This window comes from Raphanus sativus, chromosome 5, assembly GCF_000801105.2.
Source record: "Raphanus sativus cultivar WK10039 chromosome 5, ASM80110v3, whole genome shotgun sequence".
NCBI lineage: Eukaryota > Viridiplantae > Streptophyta > Magnoliopsida > Brassicales > Brassicaceae > Raphanus > Raphanus sativus.
In genome coordinates, this window is record NC_079515.1 from 24,556,449 (window position 1) to 24,576,440 (window position 19,992).

At 39.4% G+C, this 19,992-nt stretch overlaps 3 protein-coding genes and 1 non-coding gene across 9 annotated transcripts; 2 read left to right on the forward strand and 2 right to left on the reverse strand.

Annotated features, from left to right (window-relative positions):
• Positions 1 to 3,943: 3,943 nt before the first annotated feature.
• On the reverse strand, positions 3,944 to 16,079 carry LOC130512867 (uncharacterized). 6 transcript variants are annotated; one of them, XM_057011296.1, is made up of 13 exons: positions 15,785 to 16,079; positions 14,875 to 15,050; positions 14,122 to 14,278; positions 13,639 to 13,716; positions 13,395 to 13,538; positions 13,225 to 13,302; positions 10,961 to 13,140; positions 10,752 to 10,886; positions 10,587 to 10,673; positions 10,403 to 10,498; positions 10,092 to 10,327; positions 9,935 to 10,019; positions 3,944 to 9,866 (listed from the first exon to the last, which is right to left on the reverse strand). In XM_057011296.1, the coding sequence occupies exons 8-13, from the start codon at positions 10,872 to 10,874 to the stop codon at positions 9,210 to 9,212; spliced, it is 1,284 nt and encodes a 427-aa protein (XP_056867276.1). In that variant the 5' UTR covers positions 10,875 to 10,886; positions 10,961 to 13,140; positions 13,225 to 13,302; positions 13,395 to 13,538; positions 13,639 to 13,716; positions 14,122 to 14,278; positions 14,875 to 15,050; positions 15,785 to 16,079; the 3' UTR covers positions 3,944 to 9,209. The 6 variants fall into 6 exon arrangements, with proteins under 6 accessions (XP_056867276.1, XP_056867277.1, XP_056867273.1 ...); XM_057011297.1 differs by having other exon boundaries at positions 15,567 to 16,079; XM_057011293.1 differs by having other exon boundaries at positions 14,875 to 16,079.
• On the forward strand, positions 8,085 to 8,599 carry LOC108858579 (uncharacterized protein At4g04775-like). Its single transcript, XM_018632489.1, has 2 exons — positions 8,085 to 8,207; positions 8,291 to 8,599. The coding sequence occupies exons 1-2, from the start codon at positions 8,085 to 8,087 to the stop codon at positions 8,597 to 8,599; spliced, it is 432 nt and encodes a 143-aa protein (XP_018487991.1).
• On the reverse strand, positions 15,435 to 15,508 carry TRNAE-CUC (transfer RNA glutamic acid (anticodon CUC)). The gene has a single exon. It is a non-coding gene; the product is annotated as a tRNA-Glu (tRNA).
• A 511-nt stretch (positions 16,080 to 16,590) lies between the features above and the next one.
• On the forward strand, positions 16,591 to 19,945 carry LOC108860307 (protein NRT1/ PTR FAMILY 5.4). The gene is made up of 6 exons (XM_018634206.2): positions 16,591 to 16,866; positions 16,962 to 17,179; positions 17,264 to 17,515; positions 17,912 to 18,189; positions 18,816 to 19,212; positions 19,481 to 19,945. Exons 1-6 carry the CDS (start codon positions 16,794 to 16,796, stop codon positions 19,943 to 19,945), a joined length of 1,683 nt encoding a protein of 560 aa, XP_018489708.1. The 5' UTR covers positions 16,591 to 16,793.
• Positions 19,946 to 19,992: the final 47 nt, after the last annotated feature.

The window sequence follows — 19,992 nt, forward strand, 5'->3', positions numbered from 1 at the left end:
TGATGTTTTTATATTGAAAATATGTAAAATTAAATGCTTTCTTAATCCGTGTGCATAAGTCTAAAACGACACTTATAATGAAACAGATGGAGTATTAAACATTTAAATCCAATTATTTGAAAGTTTTTTGGTTTGAATTTTAGTTTTTCTTAGGTTATAATTTATATCAGTTCAAATCCATAATTTAAATACATATAAAATATATATTTTCTCTGTTTTGTTTTAATTGAGGTTTTAGATTTTTTGTTTTGTGTTAAATTATTTGAGGTTTCCAAAACTTTCATGTGGAATATATTGATTTTTGACTTATCTATCTTTGCATTAATGGTTATGAACTGACAGTAGTTTGCACATTAAGGAGGTGTCACTGAAGTTGAATTTATAATGGTTGTTAAAATATCTAGAATTTAGGATTATTAGTTTATAAATTTCCACATTCTCGTTAGAATATAGTGTTATTGATTTGATTATTTAGTAGTTCTATACATATTTTTTTATTATTCAAAGGTTAGATTTTAATATTTTTTTAATCTGTTAAAATTTGTGTTGTTGGAAATTGTATTCTTCGTTCGTGACAAAAAAAAAGGAAATTGTATTCTTCGTTATTTAACTTACAACACAATAATTTGAGAATGTTACTTATTTACTTTAGATTCTTAGAATCATTATATCAATTTATTTTCACAATATATAAAATTCTCTATAACTTTTTCAAATTTAAAAATCTTTCATTTATTTAAATCAACAAATTTCTATATAAATCTAACTTCCACGATCACCCCCTTAAAACAATGATACATAAAAAAATAGATAATAAATTAGCTTCCTTAGTTCGTGTGTAGAAAGAATATAATCTACACATACATAACAAGTTTGGGTCAGTTCAAATATTTAAAATCCGAAAAACTTGAAGTATTCGAAATAGATTAAAAATCGAAAATACCCAAAATCTGAAATGCTCAAAAATTCAAAAATACACAAAATTATTCAAATACTTAAAATTTTACTCAAAACACAAACTGTGAATCTGGAACATAGCTAAAATATTTCTTATAATTTGAATTTTTCCTGAACCCAAAAATATATCTGAAAAGCCAAAAATTAAAATATAATCCTGAAAATATATAAAAATATCTTAGATGTTTTAGATATTAGATAGGATTTTAGATAGGATCGAAACCCAAACCAGAACTCATAGATCCCGAACAAAAATACCTAATACTACATCTGTTTCAAAATGATCCATGTTTTTAAAAAAATTGTTTATAAAAATTGATTCATAATTTATATTTTCAATATATGTAATAGTGATAAATAAATTGTGAAATTCAAAAAAATTAATTGTGTTTACTAAATTTTGATTGGTTAAAAATCATAGGAAATAGTTAAATACGGAAGATAATGTATTTATTATCAAAATTTTACGTGTTTTCTTAATAAACGTGAAAACTCTAGAACATAGATTATTTCGAAACGGAGGGAGTAATTATACAACCATAAATTCATACTGATCATGTATTTTTGACTCGGTTCTAAGAGTTTTTTACATGGTAGGGCAGTTTCCAACTTTTAATTACAAGATAAGTCAGTTTCTGCTACTAGGACAGTTTTTTCCAACTTGAACTTTGTGGGACGTGACTAGTCTTGTTCCCTTTTTGAGTCTGGTTTATTTTTTTTATTTTTTGTCCAAAACAAGTTGGATTTTCTAGGAGTTTTCAATTAGTAGGACCCATCATTTTTTTCATTATTTTTTTTCTTCCTCCATTGTTCTTTCTTTTAACCCAGAAATTAATTCTAAACTTTTAATTATCTTTCAATCTTCTCAGAAAAAGATACAAAGATCTGAAAAGTAAAATACTCAAATCTATTACTATCAAAACCCTAAATTTGCCATAATTTTCTGGGTCAATTCCCGCGTACTTCCGTTTCAATCAAGTTCTGCCATGAGTCTCAACTATCGTCAACCTCCGCACGACCACAGAACTAGCGTCACGACAGACTCTTTAAAATCTTTTCCGACGACATGGCCCCAGATATCGCCGTCGCAGCTCCGACAGAACTAGCTCGAGAGCATTAATGGCTATTTTTAGGTTTTTGGTCGTTTAGTCCTTTATGATTCACATAATTGCTTTTTTACCCCAATTTTTTTAATTGTGCAAATTTCTACTCGAATTAACTCCCAAAATTCTTGATTGTTCATTTCAACCATTCTTTATAATTACAGAATGGTCATTTATTTTTTGCTTGCTTTCATTTAGTCTAATATTGTCAAAATAAACAATTATGTTTTGTGTTTTGTTTATGTATGTTATTCATGTACACGAGTACATAATGTCAATGTACGCGAGTACATAATGTCAATGTACATGTGTACATGTGAAATAGAGAATTTTGTCTTTGTAAGTGTAAGGATGAGTAAGTGTGGTTTACGTGAATGAAAACCTTTTTGAGTGAAACTTAGTTTAGATTTTGATACCATATGCATTGATATTATATTTTTTGTTTTCTCTATATAAAATATGTGTACATGTGTACAATCGTGGTCGTGTACACTATACCACATACACAAATGTTTTATTATCCACATGTACAATTATTCACATGTATTTCACATGTACACTGGTTCTTTTGTACATTGCATAAGTTATGATATATGATGATTCTAGTAATTTTGAGTATCTTTTAATAGTTCATTTTGATCATATTAGATTTTGTAACAGTGGAACATCAAAGAGAGCACCACCAATTTGAAAGAGAAATTAGAGAGCTCCATTAGCCATGACTGTCTTGAAGGAGAAGTCCGAGAGTTCCGTTAGCCATGACATATGTGAAATCCGAGAGTTTTGTTAGCCATGACAGAACATCAAAGAGAGCACCACATACAACGTGTACACAAAATAACATCGCATAGTGTACACACATGTCGTTTGTTATTGTTTCTCAAAAACAAAATTTGGTTTTACATGTGGGTATCTATGCATCAGTATATACGTGGATAATATTATACAAGTAAATCACTGTATATGATAGTAAAATTTGTGTGTACACATGGACATCATACGATTGTACACATTCTGAAATTTGCAAATTTATCAAATTAGATTGTACACATGGACAATATACATGTTTACAAAAATAAATAGAAGATGTGTACATGTGTGCACATATAACGCATGTGTGCAGCGGTGAGAGTTTTGTTTGTAAGTGATACTTTTTGTATTGAGAATTGATTTTGATTTGTGTACATATAATGGAACGTGATAATAGTAGAGGTGCACAATATAAATGGTGTACACAAATAAGTGTGTATTATGTTGCATGTTTATCCATGTGTAAAATGTATCAAATTACATTTGGGTTTGTACACATATACATTACAATTACACAACCATCAGATATACATTACAATTACACAACCATCAGAGAAAAGGAGGCGACGAAAAAGCGATGAGAAGGATGCTTCACATATACATTACAATTACACAACCATCAGAGATATAGCTTCACATATCTTAAAACATAGATTGAATAATAAAGATACTGATTAAATACATGTTTTCTTTAAAAAAAAAAATCTGAAGAAACAACATCTATTCTACAAAAAAAAAAAAGAATTCAAGAAGAAAAAATGGAAAAGATGAAGAAGAAAGAGAAATATGGGACCCACTTTATTTTGCTTGCTAGAAAGAACGTGATTCAATTTTTTAGAAATCGGATATAATTATTTAATTAGAATATATATCATTTAGTTACAGCTTGTTCAGTTTGATTATAACTAGAAAGTGGTTTGGTGAAGAAAAAGTGTCTTAGTAGCACAAACTGCTCTGCAGTGTAATAAAAACTCGAGAACTGTCTTAGGATGTAATTATTTCCGGTTCTAATCCTAGTTTTTGATTTCGGACAAAATGCTCATGCTTAAGTCACATGTTTGCAATGGTTAAAAAGTCAGCAAGAAAATGAAATTATTACTGTTATTTTTAGGAAACATTTACAATCAGGGTCACTTTTCTACTTGTTAATATCTCAATAAGTCACATATTTCTACAAGTGCACTTTTTCCTAACTCCTCCTTAGAAACCAAACCAGAGAAGAACTTCCTTTACACTTACAATTACCTTCCTTATAACCAGACTATTTTTTTAGGCGGGCTTCACTCTTAGCCGTTGATCTACTTTTCAATCCCACGGTTGACATATGTTTTTACAGATCTAGACTTGACATTACACTTGCTCACACTCCAACCATCCGATTAACTCTACTTGTCATTTCAATGGACGGCTGCGATTAGCCTATATTTTTCATCTTCATTTCCTTTACCGTCGACTTCCCTTTTAACCTTTTTCACTTTCACTCCCCTGCTTTCACCGTCGCCCTGCATAACGTCCTTCATCGATCTTCTGTAAATCACCCCCCATTAAGGTTATAGCTATCCTTAATCTTGTTTTTAAGATTTATCAATGTTAAACAAAACTTATTTCGATAAAACTATGTCAGGTTACAGCCTTCGCCATGGCGGAGCACTGTATGGTTATCGCCGGTGAGTGGGAAACCGGAGCAGACAAGCACTGGAACTTCTCAATCGACAAAGACCACATGACCAGGATCGTCCCTCTTCGCAAAGATATCACCTTGACTGAGCTGTTGACCAATGTTTTCAAGGAGTTCTTTGACACCCCCGAGATCCTCCTCACCGCCGTACTAAGCTATTGGCCCCCGAATTTGAAGGAGCTTGCAACTGGCCTAACCACCCCCCCAGTCATGCTAACGAACGACGGTGCTGTCTCCTACTTCTATCAGCATTTCCAGTCACACAAAGGAATGAACTTGTTTGTGACTTTTACATCCCAAGCCCCGACCTCCACCACAAGCCGTGTTGCTGAGAATCCTTTGCCCTTCACAACTCCTAATCAGCCTATTAAGAGAGCACTCAGTCCCTACTCCTCCTCTGCTGTTATACACCCCTCAACCTCCGGTTCTCAAATCCCCGATTTCTCCCTTTTCAACCAAGATGAACAAAACATGTCACAGAGATGTCCACCCGTACCCCCACGTGATTGTACACCCGAACCTACACCGGGCTGCCACCATGTACAACCTCGTAGTTGTCCACCTGTACAGTCTCAGAGTTGTCCCCCTGGACAACCTTCGAAACGTACATCTGTACACTCTCAAATCCCAGGCAGCTCTTCTGGTACAAAGCCCTCTCGCTTATCTTTTATAGACGAAACCCTTTTGTGCGGAGACGAGCTCCTTGAAAACATGTTCAAAGAAGACCCCGACACCAAACCAGACAGTTGGGTCATTGAAGAGGAGGAAGAGGAAACAGGATCTGATACTTCTATTCCGCCCGATATTGATGATGTCCAACCTCGTGGGTACGATGAGGATTTTTGGTCTCCTCTCATTGACAATCATCTTGGTGGATCAGATGCGGCTGAGGTTATGGCGGGTATCTCTGTCCCAAAAACTGCACCTCATATCATCCACTGCACCACCGGTGATGCTTTTGACCATACCGTCCTAGTGTCCGGCGAGCTGCCACCGTACATCAAACCTGATACCGGTCTGCCCTTTCCCTCTGTACAAACTCCTAGCCGTACACCTGTACAGACTCGTAGCTGCCCCCCCTCATCCAGCTCTCCCTCGTACACACGTTCACCCCTCACCCGTGCATACCAGCATCAGCCAAGCACTCCAAATGTTCGTGAGACCAGGCCTCTCTCAGATATCAGTGATGAGGAGTTCGACATACCCCCTCTGTTTGATGATACCTTGTACGAAGCTGAAGATGTCCCGGATTTGGCAATTGACGACGATGAACCATGCGTTGGAAAACTGTATGCCTCCAAACAAGACTGCCAGATCGGTCTGGCCATCTATGCCATTAAGGAACAGTTTCATTTCAGGCAGTCAAGAACCAGCAGGCATTCTTTTGTTCTCAGTTGTTACGATCCGCGCTGTGATTGGAGAATCTTTGCAAAAGAGCTCACGACTTGTGGTTACTACACTATTAAGAAGTGTCAGCTGAATCACACCTGTGACACCGACACTCGTAGGCTGTACAAGAGGCGTGCAACTGCTAAGGTGTTAGCACATATTTACCGCTCGAAATACGGAGATACCACGGACGCCCCCAAAGCCGCTCAGCTCCAGCAACTTGTCCTTGAAGATTTGCGTGTCTCCGCTTCCTACATGAAATGCCATCGGGCCAAGGAAATTGCTATCGACATGACGCATGGTAACGCAGAAGACTCTTTCCTCAACATTGTTGATTATTTTGAGAGGCTGAAAGCCACAAATCCTGGCACCATTGCTGACGTTGAAACAGAACTTGATGAAAACGGGGACACACGTTTTCTGTACGCCTTCCTGGCCTTTGGTGCTTCAATACAAGGTTTCCGTCGCTTACGTCCTGCTCTGATTATTGATGGCACTCATCTCTCTGGGAAATACAAAGGAGTACTCCTAACTGCCAGCGGCCAAGATGGTAACTTCCAAGTCTTCCCCCTTGCCTTTGCTGTGGTTGATGGAGAAACAGAGGAGGCTTGGACATGGTTTCTCACCAAGGTCGAAAGGATTATTGCTGACTCCAGCACACTATCTATCATCTCTGATCGCCATGTCTCCATAGCCAAGGCAGTTAGTCTGACGTTTCCTAAGGCAAACCACGGTGCCTGCATTGTCCACATTATGAGGAACGTTGTATCCCGGTACAAAAGCAAGGGGCTTGCTAAGATGGTTTGCGAGGCTGCTTTCCAATTCCGCCGTGCTGATTTTGACAAGAAGTTCGACAAGATTAAAATGGCCAACCTTGCCTGCTTCAAATACCTTGAGGACATTGGCACTTCAAGATGGACTCGTACTTACTTCTCCGGTTCCCGCTACAATCTCATGACCAGCAACGTAGCCGAGCAGCTGAACAATGCTATTTCCAAATCTCGTGCTTCTCCAATTATTGAGATGTTCATGTTCATCCAACGCATGGTCACCCGTTGGTTCTCAGCCAGGAGGACCAAGTCTTCAAAACACAGGGGTTTTTGCACACCAGAGGTTGACAAGGTCATTCAAACTCACATCAAACTTACCAAAGGCAGCAAGATCTCTCCTTCCAAGGACTGGAGCTTCTCTGTTCATGGTCTTTTTGGCCACGGAAACACTGTCCACTTGGATACCAAGGTCTGTTCATGCCAAGTCTTCCAGAAGCTCAATATACCTTGCGGCCATGCCCTCTTAGCCGCAGACTCTGTTGGCCTACCCTACAACCAACTGGTTGGTGATTTTTACAAGACACAACACTGGAGAGACACATACGCTGGTGTCATCTACCCAGAGGCTGACATTGGTGAGTATTCCATCCCGCCAGCTATTGGAGATGTGACGATTTACCCTCCTAGGACTAGACGTCCTTCAGGCAGGCCTAGGGAAGGAAGGATCCCATCCACAGGAGAGATCCCGGTATCTTCTTATACCTCTGGCTTCCTAAACATGTTTCAATCATTGCACCCTAACTTAATTTCCTCTTTTTTACAGCCTGCCAAGAAAACAAAGGCCAACCAAAACAAGTGTAGCCGTTGTGGACAGACTGGACACAACCGCGCTCGCTGCGTCGTCCCTCTCTGATGGGGGTGAATTTTATATCCAAGTGTTGTCTCTTTTGGATAGCGCATTCACCCAGGATCAGCTCTGACTCAACACTTTTTGATGCTTTTGTATTGCATGTCTAAAACTTTGTTAACATGTATTGGCTGTTCCTCTTTGGTGTTACTAAACGCTTATTTTTTTCGGAATATGACTGTTTTCCAATTTCCTTTTTTAAAAGGCGTACACAAGCATTACGGTATGTACACATGTACTTCGCCATTTAGGCCCATTTAGGTACAACCAATTAGATGTTTGACCACGCGTACACAACCTTTACCGTGAGTACACAACTGGAGTACACAAGATTATTAAACTGTTCTCAAGAAAAAAGGAAAAAAAATAAAAAATTACCACTACCCAAAACCTAAACGCCGTCGTTTTATACACAAACTACATCAGCTTCTAGGGTTCTACCCTTAACACAAACAAAGGAACAGAGCACGATGGGCGATGAAAACAGAGGCTTCCCGACTCACTGCAGGTGCGGCAGACGTGTTTCTCGCCTCACTTCCAAAACACAATCCAACCCGGGACGGCTTTTCCACAGTTGTCCTTTAGGTGACGAGGTACTGCATTTCCTCCAACTTTTTAAAATCGAATCATACTATTCTCGCCCTAACCCAAAAAAATCGGTTACTTCTACTCTCAGAACAATCGCCACCATCTCTTTAAATGGACCGACATTTCCATGGTTGAGGAAATTGAGGACCTCAAGGCACGATTTGAAGATCTCAGTAAGCTGGCGGTTCCACAGATCTGTAACCTACACACTTCTGAGTCTGGAATAGGAAGTCTGACTTCAGACACCCAAACCGTCGCGTCCCCTGTACACGACTACAATGAGCCAATTCAAGACCTCAGAAACGAGATAAACACCCTGAAAACGGAACTGCGCACACTCAAAAAATTGGGCGTGAGTGTTGTGGTCCTGGCCATTCTCTATAGGTTCATCATGTAGGTTCTCTCGTTCACTAGCTAATCTAAGCAAACTACTTAACTTTTATGTCAGTAAACTTGGTTGAACTCGGCTCCTTTTTGTAATCCTTCTGTGGGACTTGTAAGCGGATGCAAACTAGTTATTCATAATCGTTGTTATGTCAGTTATTGCCTACTATACCTAACTTCAATCTTGCCTACTGTCTACTCTCGTTTTGTAATCATAAAAGATTACAGTTTCACCTATCTTACGAAATGACATCGAATTCCTCGTACGCATGTGCTACAGTGTACTCATGTTCTGTACCGATCAAAGATCATAGATTACTCTAGCTCTGTACGCATGTACTCCTTCCACAAACACATTATTTACGGTTTCGTACAAAAAACGTTTAGTACAAGACAAAACGTTTTTATAAGCTACGGAAAAACATTGCTGATAAAACGGACACATATGAGGATAATAGGTACGACATCATCAGAATCAAATGTTAAACATAGATAAGTCTAAGATAGGAAACAAGTAAAACATCCCCGCACAAACATTCTTGGTAGAATTAGAAGCTCAAAGCTACTGCATCCTTAAACACCTTTATAATACACCAAAACAAGTCAACTATTTAAACCACCAATCATTTTCCATGCTGCGATGCTTCGCCACACATGTACAATGGGACAACCCAATCCTTGTACACGTCCATCGCATATTGCTTCCGGAAAATGTCTACTGATGAGTCCGTCAAATCATCAACATCTGGCTCCTTAACACCCGTTGCTGCTAACTCCATGAATTTCAAAGCCACAGGCCCACAATCCCCACTGCGTGTGTTCTGATATCCATCAGCCATCAGCTCCACCCCAAACGGCTCCAATCCATGTCCACCAAGAAAGTTGGCAGGGCACACCTTCCGCACAAGGTAAGGAAGCATCTTCGCTATGGGAGTCATTATCGTCATTACCTCATCCATCGTGCGCAGCTTCCGGTTTGGATCGTAAACCAAAACACTCCATTTGCTCAAACTGATTCGCAACCCCACCCAGTGGTCTGTGCCCCAAAACATAGGTGCATAAACTTGATCCACATCCACACCAAGCTTCTGCCCCTTCTTAGTTAAATACCCCGCCAGCTTACGGTCCGAGAAGACCCTACCCTTATACGTAGTTGCATTGAACGTCTTAGCTTTACCAGCAAGCTGCTCCATAAACCAAGGTGCAACAAACATGGCTCTATTACGATGCAGGACCTCAGCATGCCTCTGCCCAACATAATCCACCAGAACCTCCATATGCTGCCAAGTCAAAAACAATCTGATAAACTACACCGAAAAAACCAAAACTAATAGCCAAGGTTACTCACCTTGCTCGTTACCCACTTCTCCGCCGTAGCAAGGTCCAGGAAAAATTGATTCTCAAGATCATACTGACCTACGCCTACATGCAACCTGCACATTCACAGACAAACAATTATGATCATCCAAAAAATTGGGGGACAAAAAATTATTACCCTAACTTACACTTTAGGGTCAGCCTGTAAAACTTGTTCAAAGTATCGGAAGTCAGGATCTTCAACGGCAGGGACTATATGCGCTAAAGTGAAAGGCTCTTTTGCCAGAAGCAAAGAAGCCAATTGCGCTTCAGCCTCCACAGGACAGTGCTTCTCACTGGGTGGACACTGAGACGAGTCACTCAAATATGTAACACCGTCTTCGTCATTCCTCACAATTAAGGGCGTCTCCAAATCAATAGACTCCTACACAAACCCACTTGTTAGTTACAAATATGAGAACATATGTACGCTAAACATCTAGTACACGTGTACAGATACCTCGGCTGTCTCTTTGTACTCAGCCAGAACCTCCTCCTCAACCCCCTCCCTTTCGAGATCAACCTCAAACACTAAATCCTTTCGGCTATCACATGGCTACGCCAAACCGGAAAAACAAAAAAAAACATATCAAAGAGGTGTCTACAAAACGGAGCCTTTTAGACATAAGGAGACATACGCTAACCTCATCCTCTAAAGTCCCTTTCAGCTCTGTGCCGGACTCTTCTCCCACCTTTTGGTTTGCCAACACCGGCTCCATTGGACACGAAAGCTACAGAAAAAAATGTAAAACAACTTAATCACACTGCTTAGCCAAAACGACAATAATTACTATTAAAAAAAATTTTACCTCTCCTTGTTCGTCACCTGCATGTTCTTTCACAATACACCCTATAAGATCGTCAAGCCTATCACAAGTTTGGCCACCAGGATCCCCATGAATACTGGATTCGACGGCTACAAAAACACCCATCTGCTCTCCACCCTGGCAAATAGGCGTCAGTTAAAACTAGAACCAAACAAAATGTCACCCTTTAGGTTTGCAATACCGAAACAAACCTTACACTCCACAGCCTCGCTCTTCTCACCCTCCTTAAAATCGTCTGAAACAATTTCACCCTGCAAAACTAAAAGTCACAACCACAACCAAACCACATAATAAGAAAAATTTAACCACCTTCTCCTCGGCAACAAAAAAAGTCTGGCTGGTTGTAGCCCGGTATAAAACTGCACCCTTATAGCCAGTAACTCCCTGCTCAACCCACTGCAGGGGGACACCATCGCCTTCCGACAGCGGCACCAGCACAGGCGGTTGCTCATCAGAAGTGTTTGAATCAGACGCGCCACCTTTTCGGTGAGTCTCTCCCTCATCAACGCTATCCTCCACCTCCTCCTCGGCACCAGAATGCTCTTTTGAATTACTGGGAAGAAACTCAGCGCCATCAATGCTTTTGTCTCCCTTCTCCGGTTCCGATGATTCATCCCCACCACCTTCAGACATCTGCACTGGTGACCCTTTCGCAACAACAGCCACACCACTCTCCCAGTCATCATAGGTCGCATCTCCAAACGGATTATCCTCCTTAGACGTCTCCTTCGTTTTCTTCTTACGCTTCCTCTGCACCGTCCCGCTCCTCAGCCTCTCCTTCATTGGTGTCAGGCCCACCCTCTTCCTACGCAGCAACTTCCGTGTAAGCCACTCCACCGCCTTCTCCAACACAACAACCCTAGCCAGTACTTCCTCTTTCTCTCGGTCTGCACCCTCTGTCCGGCGGAAATAACCACTAACCCTTCTTTGCTTCATTACGGCGCCTTCTACCACTCTTGCAGGAAATACATTCCTCTTTCTCTTTCTCACTTCTTTTGCAGCCTCGTGATCATACAAGTCTTCTTTACCATCGCCACCACCCCATGCCATCTTCTTGAAATTTTGACCATTCACCAACTTTCCAACCATGTAGGTCACTCTACGGTCAACAATCTCATCGTCCCACACACCCCAGCCTTCATCCACGTCGTCGGGAACCTCCATCATCGGCTGAACCATCAGCTGCATATGAAGTACATTAACCGTTACTCACACATAAACAAACTGTGTGCTCGCTAAGGAAAGACAGGTACCCATACACACTTACGTGACAAGTACATATACAGAACCCGTCCACATGTACTCCCCTACTTAGGTGTACACTTATACACCCAATAAGCGCACAGGTACAGCCGTACGCTGAATCATCATGGGCGTACAGCCAAACATTTCACTAGAAAAATTTAAAACAAACTAGGCTAGAAGCAAAAGACTGCATCGCAAAAAAAAAGAGTTACCTCCGGGTGGTGCTCGGCCTCCAATACATCAACCAAATTAACTCCAGCGTGCTTTGGAATTCTTTCACAGGACAGAATCTTCAATTCGTCAGTGCCACCAAGCCTAGCTAGCAACTGAGGTATAGCCTCATAAGCCAACAACTGAAGCGCCAGTGGGAAGCCAACCATCTGTTTAGTCTTCTGCCTCAACTTAACGCAGAATTCTCCCTCTGGATCATCACACAAACCAATAACCTTCTTCGCTGGGAGCATAGTTTTCACAGTCCAGAAATAGGACTCCCTACCCCACGGGAAGGCAAGAAACTGGTTCACATTGGCTAGAAGCTTTACATACTTCACTGTCGGCTTAGCTGGTTGTGTAGAAGCTATCAAAACGCCATCAACTATCAGAAGCAAACATAGCTTGAATTTCCTACTCCTGGTGAGAGTCAAATCCTCCTTAAGCATCTTCACCACTTCAGGGATGGTGATATCCCGCTTCCCCTCAAATAACTTATCCCAAAATGCATAGTCTGCTTCTTTATACGCCGGCTGAATATCAGGAGCATACCCCGCCTCAAACTCTCCACAGGGAAGTCCAGTAACACCACCAAATTCCACCAAGGAGAAACGCCAGGGGTTTCCTCCAAAGACTGGCCACACCTCGTACCTTTTTTTGGTTACCAACTGCCGTGCAAGCATTGCGTGAATCATCACCGAGGCGTAGGAACATCGTCGCACCGGCAACTGGTAGAGCGTTCCAAAACAAGACCCCATCAAACGGTCCCACTCTGGCGTACCCCTCAGAACATCCCTCACCACCAACAACAACTCCAGCGACGAGTACACGTTTAGCCTATTGCTGGGGTATCTATCCGTTGCAAACAACCTACTGGGTAAGCGCAAATCTGGACCTTCATCAGCATCGGTTCCCCCTAAAAAACAAATTCACATCTTAGGATCGCCAGAGGCCAATCACAAGACAAGAAACACAAATAAAACATTAATAAGGCACTAACCGGGACAGTGTTCTTTTCCAGGCCGCCTGAGAACGTTTGTCGGTGGCTCCTCCTTCCGTTCAACGGGTGACGGGTACTCTGCTAGGAAAACCAAACGTCGGTGTTTAAAACACAAAGCGTCAGATTAAATTTTTGGAAACCCTAAAATCAACAGTGACGTTGAATCGTACCTTCACCGGTTCGATATCGTCTACCACCTCGCCGCATCTTCTTAACAAGAATGGCTTCGGATTACAGCCGTTCTCCCGATTTTTAATGGTCAAATTGAACGCCTTCGAAGTCGCGCAATCAAACCGTCTCTCCCCTCGCTAACCCTTTTTCTCGTTAAAAGAGGGAACGCGAAATGAAAAATGGGTTAATTGGGATAGTTAAAAAAAAAAAGTAAAATAAACCATGAATATTCAAATTTCATACCCAATAGAAAGCTTTAACTAGAAACGTCACCTCTTCAGCATCTGGTTAGTGGTTTCTAGTGGTAATGTATACATACACCTATTGGGCCACCAAGAAAGTGTCTCGGTAGTAAGTTGTGACTTAAGCTGACAAAGAAAGCCTAAAAGTGACCCATAAGGTAAATTTCTCTATTTTTAGGTGGGTGGGTCCTGTATTTAATGGAAAAGTATCCGCCTAAATTGGCTTTTTCGCCACATTAATATCCCACTTTGTGTGTTCTATGCGCATAAGCTTTTAGATTCTTTATGAGAGTATTACATGGTGAATGTGTAAAGCTTATATAAAAGTGAATGTGCCTCTTAGTGTAATTAGAAAGTGTAAACTGTCGTCGAGTGTAATTATTTCATAGTTTATTGTTAGGATTCTCAATAGAGTATACTTTCAAGTCTAATTGTCTAGCATTCAACTTATATGCAAGAAGAGATTCTAGCAGGGAAGTTGAACCTTGTAGATGTCCAAGACCGAAGTGGCTGCAGTAATCGGAAACAACCCGAGAGAGAATGAATAGGTTCTGGTGGAATAAGATAGTTATCCTGGTAACACATGGTGTCCAGTTATCGTCTCCCCCAACTACTGTGTTTATGGTCTAGATGCACCTTACCTACACAATATAACACCATTAAAATGCAAACACAAACAAATAATCTGAGGCTAATTGGTGCTCAAGTGCTCCATAAAGTTGTATCATCGAAAATACGGATGGATATCGATTCTTGAGATGATCTAGAGAATGTGGACAAGAAAAAGATTACTACCGCTGGATGGTTTGTCCTTGATAAGATCATCTTCATGTGTTGCACGATGAAGCTCATAGGTTGTATTGCAAGTTTAACTAGCTAAAGGCCATGTTAGGCACCAAAAAATATTATAAATTTTGAGGACAACGGTTTTTTTTTTAAATGCATGATTGTTGTGGATTGGTTAATTGGAGAAGCATATATTCCTACACCATCCTTGTTTCTGAATGTCACCAACCCAACTAATATTCAATGAACTCGTTGAATCTGAATATATCATAAAATATGAAATCAACGTGGTCTATATCTCCCTTAAGAGCCTGTACTAACATGATAATTTCACTAAGGTCCTGAATTTACATTTTTTTTAATAGTACTCTAGTCCATGTCTGAGAAGCAAAGCCAAGGCTTTATGTAGCTGAACCAGAAAACCAATAGATATAGCCAATGAGCTGCTTACTTGTTCTGCTGACCAGAAATTTGAAGAACCAAGCCATCCACCTTGGGAGAAGGTTAATACCAACTTCTAGTATGCAGCCTCTGTGATGAAGTAAGAAAGAACAAGATAGAATATCCTTCGAGAACTTCAGCATGTTGTCCATGCAACAGCTTCAAAGTGAAGAAGTATTATTCTGTCTGCCAAAAAGACAAAGACTTCTGATTTAAACAAGTTAATGCAAAAATGAGTTATAAAAGATCATACAGAAGATATGGAACATATAACTTCTTTTATTTTGTTAAATTGATTCACTACCCTTGAATTCTATAGGAATCTGGAAACAGGTTAGCAACCAGTAGGGTTAAACATGAGGAGGATCATGGGGGAAAGGGTACACAATACTAATGTAGATAGGCGGATTAAAGCCATGACACTGCATATTGGAGAGGAACTATTAAATCAAAGAAGCAATACAAAATTTGGTAGTTAGCAGAAGATTAGAAGTTGAACCAACTCTTAGGTTCCAGAATCATAACACACTAAGCAGCCTCATAAAACTTCTCTTGGGACATTAAAAAATCCTCCGTCGCCGGGGACTCGAACCCGGGTCTCTCGGGTGAGAGCCGAGTATCCTAACCAGCTAGACTACGACGGATTTGGTAATATTATCGATAGTGTAAAATGAAAGAACCAATACAAAAGTTGCTAGATACCAGAAGATTGAAAGTGGAACCAAACCAACTCTCAGGTTACAGAACCATAACACTACGCAGCCTTATAAAACTTCTGGACATTAAAAAAATCTCCATCGCCGGACTCGAACAAGGGTCTCTCGGGAGAGACGAGTATCCTAACCAGCCAGACAACGACAGATTTGGTAATATTATCGACAGTGTAAAATGAAAGAAGCAATACAAAATTTGCTAGATACCAGAAGATTGAAAGTGGAACCAACTCTCAGGTTACAGAACCATAACACTACGCAGCCTCACAAAACTTCTGGACTTAAAAAAATCTCCGTCACCGGTACTCTAACCCGGGTCTCTCGGGTGGAAGCTCCTAACCAGCTAGACTACGACGGATTTGTTTGTTACTACAACATGTAACATATTTAGTTGTTTATCTACTTAATGAATTTAAAGGAAGTTATAGATTTTTGAATGGAATTTGATCGGCCGAGAAAAAAAAAGAGGAAAAAAAAAGAGTTGTTTACTTATATCAATTTCATTGCTATTCAGTAATAAACTAATAATTGAATTTGTTCACTACATTAAAATCTTATTGCTGCAAGTTGAAGTGAAGTTTGCTTGTTTTGGCCTCGAGTGACTAGTGGTGATGTAAAATAAAGATTAAAATTTGTCATCTATCTCTCAAGTCTTTGGATATTGAAGAATGAATTATAAAAGTCTTTCCTTGATTTGCTTACACACACTTTTAGATTAGTTTAGCTATAGTCTCAACATCAAAACAACCTTAGTTTGTAGGTTTGTACCATATTTTGTTTTGATGTGTAATACTTCCATCCAATTCAACATCTCATATACTGTAATAAACAATCACACATTTACGTACATAAACAAAACAGAAAACTATAGTTTTTTTTTTGAAACACAGAAAACTATAGGTTTTAAAATTAATTTATTACTCGGAAAAGATTAGACATCTAGCCACAATCATTATGCATTTACAAGTGAAATCTTATAAAGCTAAACTTTTGGAAAACTTTCCGCCAAAGACTCTCATCACATGCAGCTAATAAGTATATGATTATACAAAGAAACACATACAATAGAAAAGCTTACCTAGAGATTGGAGTCAAATCTCAAAATATAAAAGGACATCTTCGTGATTAGAACGATCTCCCAACCTATAGGAAACCGTCTAGATACACCCATAACAATCTCTCGGTCGGAGCTTCCACGAGCAAAAGTTGCTTAGCCATGGCAGATTCTACTTCCCTCATTGTTAATAAAGAAGCCAAAGGAGGCTGGAACGCTGCCGTTTTCATCATGGGTAACACATGAAATGAGATTTTGTATTTTCTTCTGAATATCGACCGATCATTTTGTATTTACGTACCTATGATGTTATTGTCAAAATCTTTGCAGTTGTGGAGATGACAGAGAGATTTGCGTTCTACGGTCTTGCAAGCAACTTAATGACATTTCTAACGAACGAGCTAGGCCAGTCCACGGCCACCGCGGCCAAACACATCAACACATGGCTCGGCGTTTCTTACCTTTTCCCTATTCTCGGGGCATTTCTAGCAGACTCAATCCTAGGCCGCTTCAAAACTGTTCTCTTGTCGTCCTTTGTTTATCTCCTGGTCCGCACATATACCTCTCTCTTTTCGAGCTCTCAAACTAATATGAATGGTTACGTAGATGAACGCTGATATTGAAAATTTTAGGGAATGGTTATGTTACCATTGTCGGTGACGGTGGTGGCACCACGGCTGAGAGAGAAAGCGTTCTTTATGGCGCTGTATGTGATGGCGGTTGGAGAAGGAGGGCATAAGCCATGCGTCATGACCTTTGCGGCTGACCAGTTCGGAGAGGCTAGCACAGAGGAGAAGGCAACAAAGACATCATTCTTCAATTATTGGTATTTGTCCATCGTCCTTGGTTCTTCCATAGCTGTTCTTGCCCTCGTCTTCATTCAGGTATTATAATACTTTATCTAATTTTGCTTATTATGTTAAAACCTTTTATGTCTTTTATATATATCTCAAACCAAAACATCAATTTCTTTTTCTTTTCGATTTTATTAAAAACTGTTGAATTCGATTAGAATAACACTTTAAGAGATAAAATAAATTCTTCTAAAGAAAAAAAGAATGCCAGGTTTTGAGATGATATAACTACAAGTCTAATGGCTTGTAAATTATTCTTTCACATAATCAATATACAAACTAGAAAACAGATATTTGCCTCAGTCATATTTTTTCTCTAAAGTGTTATTGCTTTTTTAGTAATTGATTTGCTTTTGTTGACAACAAAAACATATATTCATATATATGCTCGTCTCAATATTCATTTTGTTTCTATAAACTACAAAGGAACGAGTGAGTTGGTCAGCAGGATTCAGCGTGATAGCAGGAAGTGTAGTAATAGCTATACTCATATTTTTGATCGGTATTCCGAGATACCGGAAACAAGTTCCAGTGGGAAGCCCTTTCACGAGGGTTGCTCAAGTCATCGTCGCAGCCACTAAAAAATGGCGACTAAGCACCACACGCCACCACTATGGCATATGCTACGAGGAAGGCACGGAAGAGGACAAGTCGTTGGAGTCAACCACTAATGCTCATCTTCTTGCCAGAACCAATCAATTCAGGTATTTGCTTTATTACTTTATTTTCTATATATGATCACCTCAGTTTTCAACAACTGTTTGTTTATAGAATAATTGACATCTAAAGTGGTCCAACATGTCTGTTACATGGGGTACATCATATGCATTTTAATGTTAGTCTATTGGCATAAAGTATTGACCTAAAAGTATTAATCCAATTAGAATCGAGTCGTTGGAGTAACACCTGTATTTCTATCGTTTTAATATACGTATTAGTATAAAATACCGTAGAGAGGATTGCGTTGAGACGTCAAAAAAGAAGATGAATGAATATTCTGAAGGATTTATTTATCTTCCTTTGAACGTGCATGGAATCATGTGAAGCCACTTAATCTGAACTCGTACTATATACTAGACTTTTAAAATGAAATGAACTAATAATTACATATTGAATAATGTTTATGATTATTACATTTTACTCATGAAATCGTACAACGCCATGTTCCTAGTCATGATCGTTAGATGGATAATGACATTGGGTCCTGGTTTAAGCATTGAATATATTGTTCTGAGTCATAACCCAATAAACATATACGTATAATATAAATTAAACCGACATAATGATATATACCACTAATCATATGATATCATTTTTTTACGCAATGCAGATTCTTGGACAAAGCTACAATCATCGATGAGGTTGATAATACGTCGAACAAAAATAGAAACCCATGGAGATTATGTCCCGTGAGCCAAGTGGAAGAAGTAAAGCTAATATTGAGGCTCGTACCGATTTGGATAAGTTTGATAATGTTTTGTGCCACACTTACTCAGCTCAACACATTCTTTTTAAAGCAAGGAAGCATGATGAATAGAACCATTGGTGATCACTTCACCATTCCTCCTGCTGCTTTCCAGAGTATTGTTGGTGTCACCATCCTCATCGTTATTCCCATTTACGACCGTGTCTTTGTTCCTAACGTTAGGAAGATCACGAATCACCACTCTGGAATCACATCTCTCCAGAGAATCGGCGTTGGCTTATTTATTGCTACTTTCAACATGGTAACGTTTATTATCCTAATAACATCTACATGTATTGTTATCACTTTTAGGTGTTGAATAGTGGCCTACAAAGCGATTCTAAACATAGGCAGATAAAACATTGGTTTAAAACCTTCCAAAATTTAAACATTAATTTACATAAACATAAACTCTCAAAAAATTAAAAAAACATTAATTAAAATCCTTACTAAATTGCATGCAACCTCCAAAATTTAGGTGGTCCTGACTCGTTAAAATGAAACTTATTTAGTTGTGTTTTTCTTAACAGATGGTGTGTGGTTTTGTGGAGGCAAAGAGACTTAGAGTTGCAAGAGATCATGGACTAATTGACTCTCCAAAAGTTGTTGTTCCAATGAGTAGTTTATGGTTACTTCCACAATACATACTAGTTGGTATTGGGGATGTATTCACCATTGTTGGTATGCAAGAGCTTTTCTATGATCAAATGCCTGAAACTATGAGAAGTATCGGTGCAGCCATCTTCATGAGCGTTGTTGGAGTTGGGAGTTTTGTTAGTACTGGGATCATATCTGCTGTTCAAACAATCAGCAAAAGCCATGGTGAAGAATGGCTAGTCAACAACCTTAACAGAGCACATCTTGATTACTTCTATTGGGTAATTGCGTCGCTTAATGCTGTGAGTCTCTGCTTTTACTTGTTTATGGCTAACAGATTCGTCTACAAGAAAGTGCAAGACAAAGATGATGGTGTTGAAGGAGAAAGAGAAGAGTGATCCAAAAATGGTTTTCAAATAAGCAGTAACTTCTTAATATTCTATGG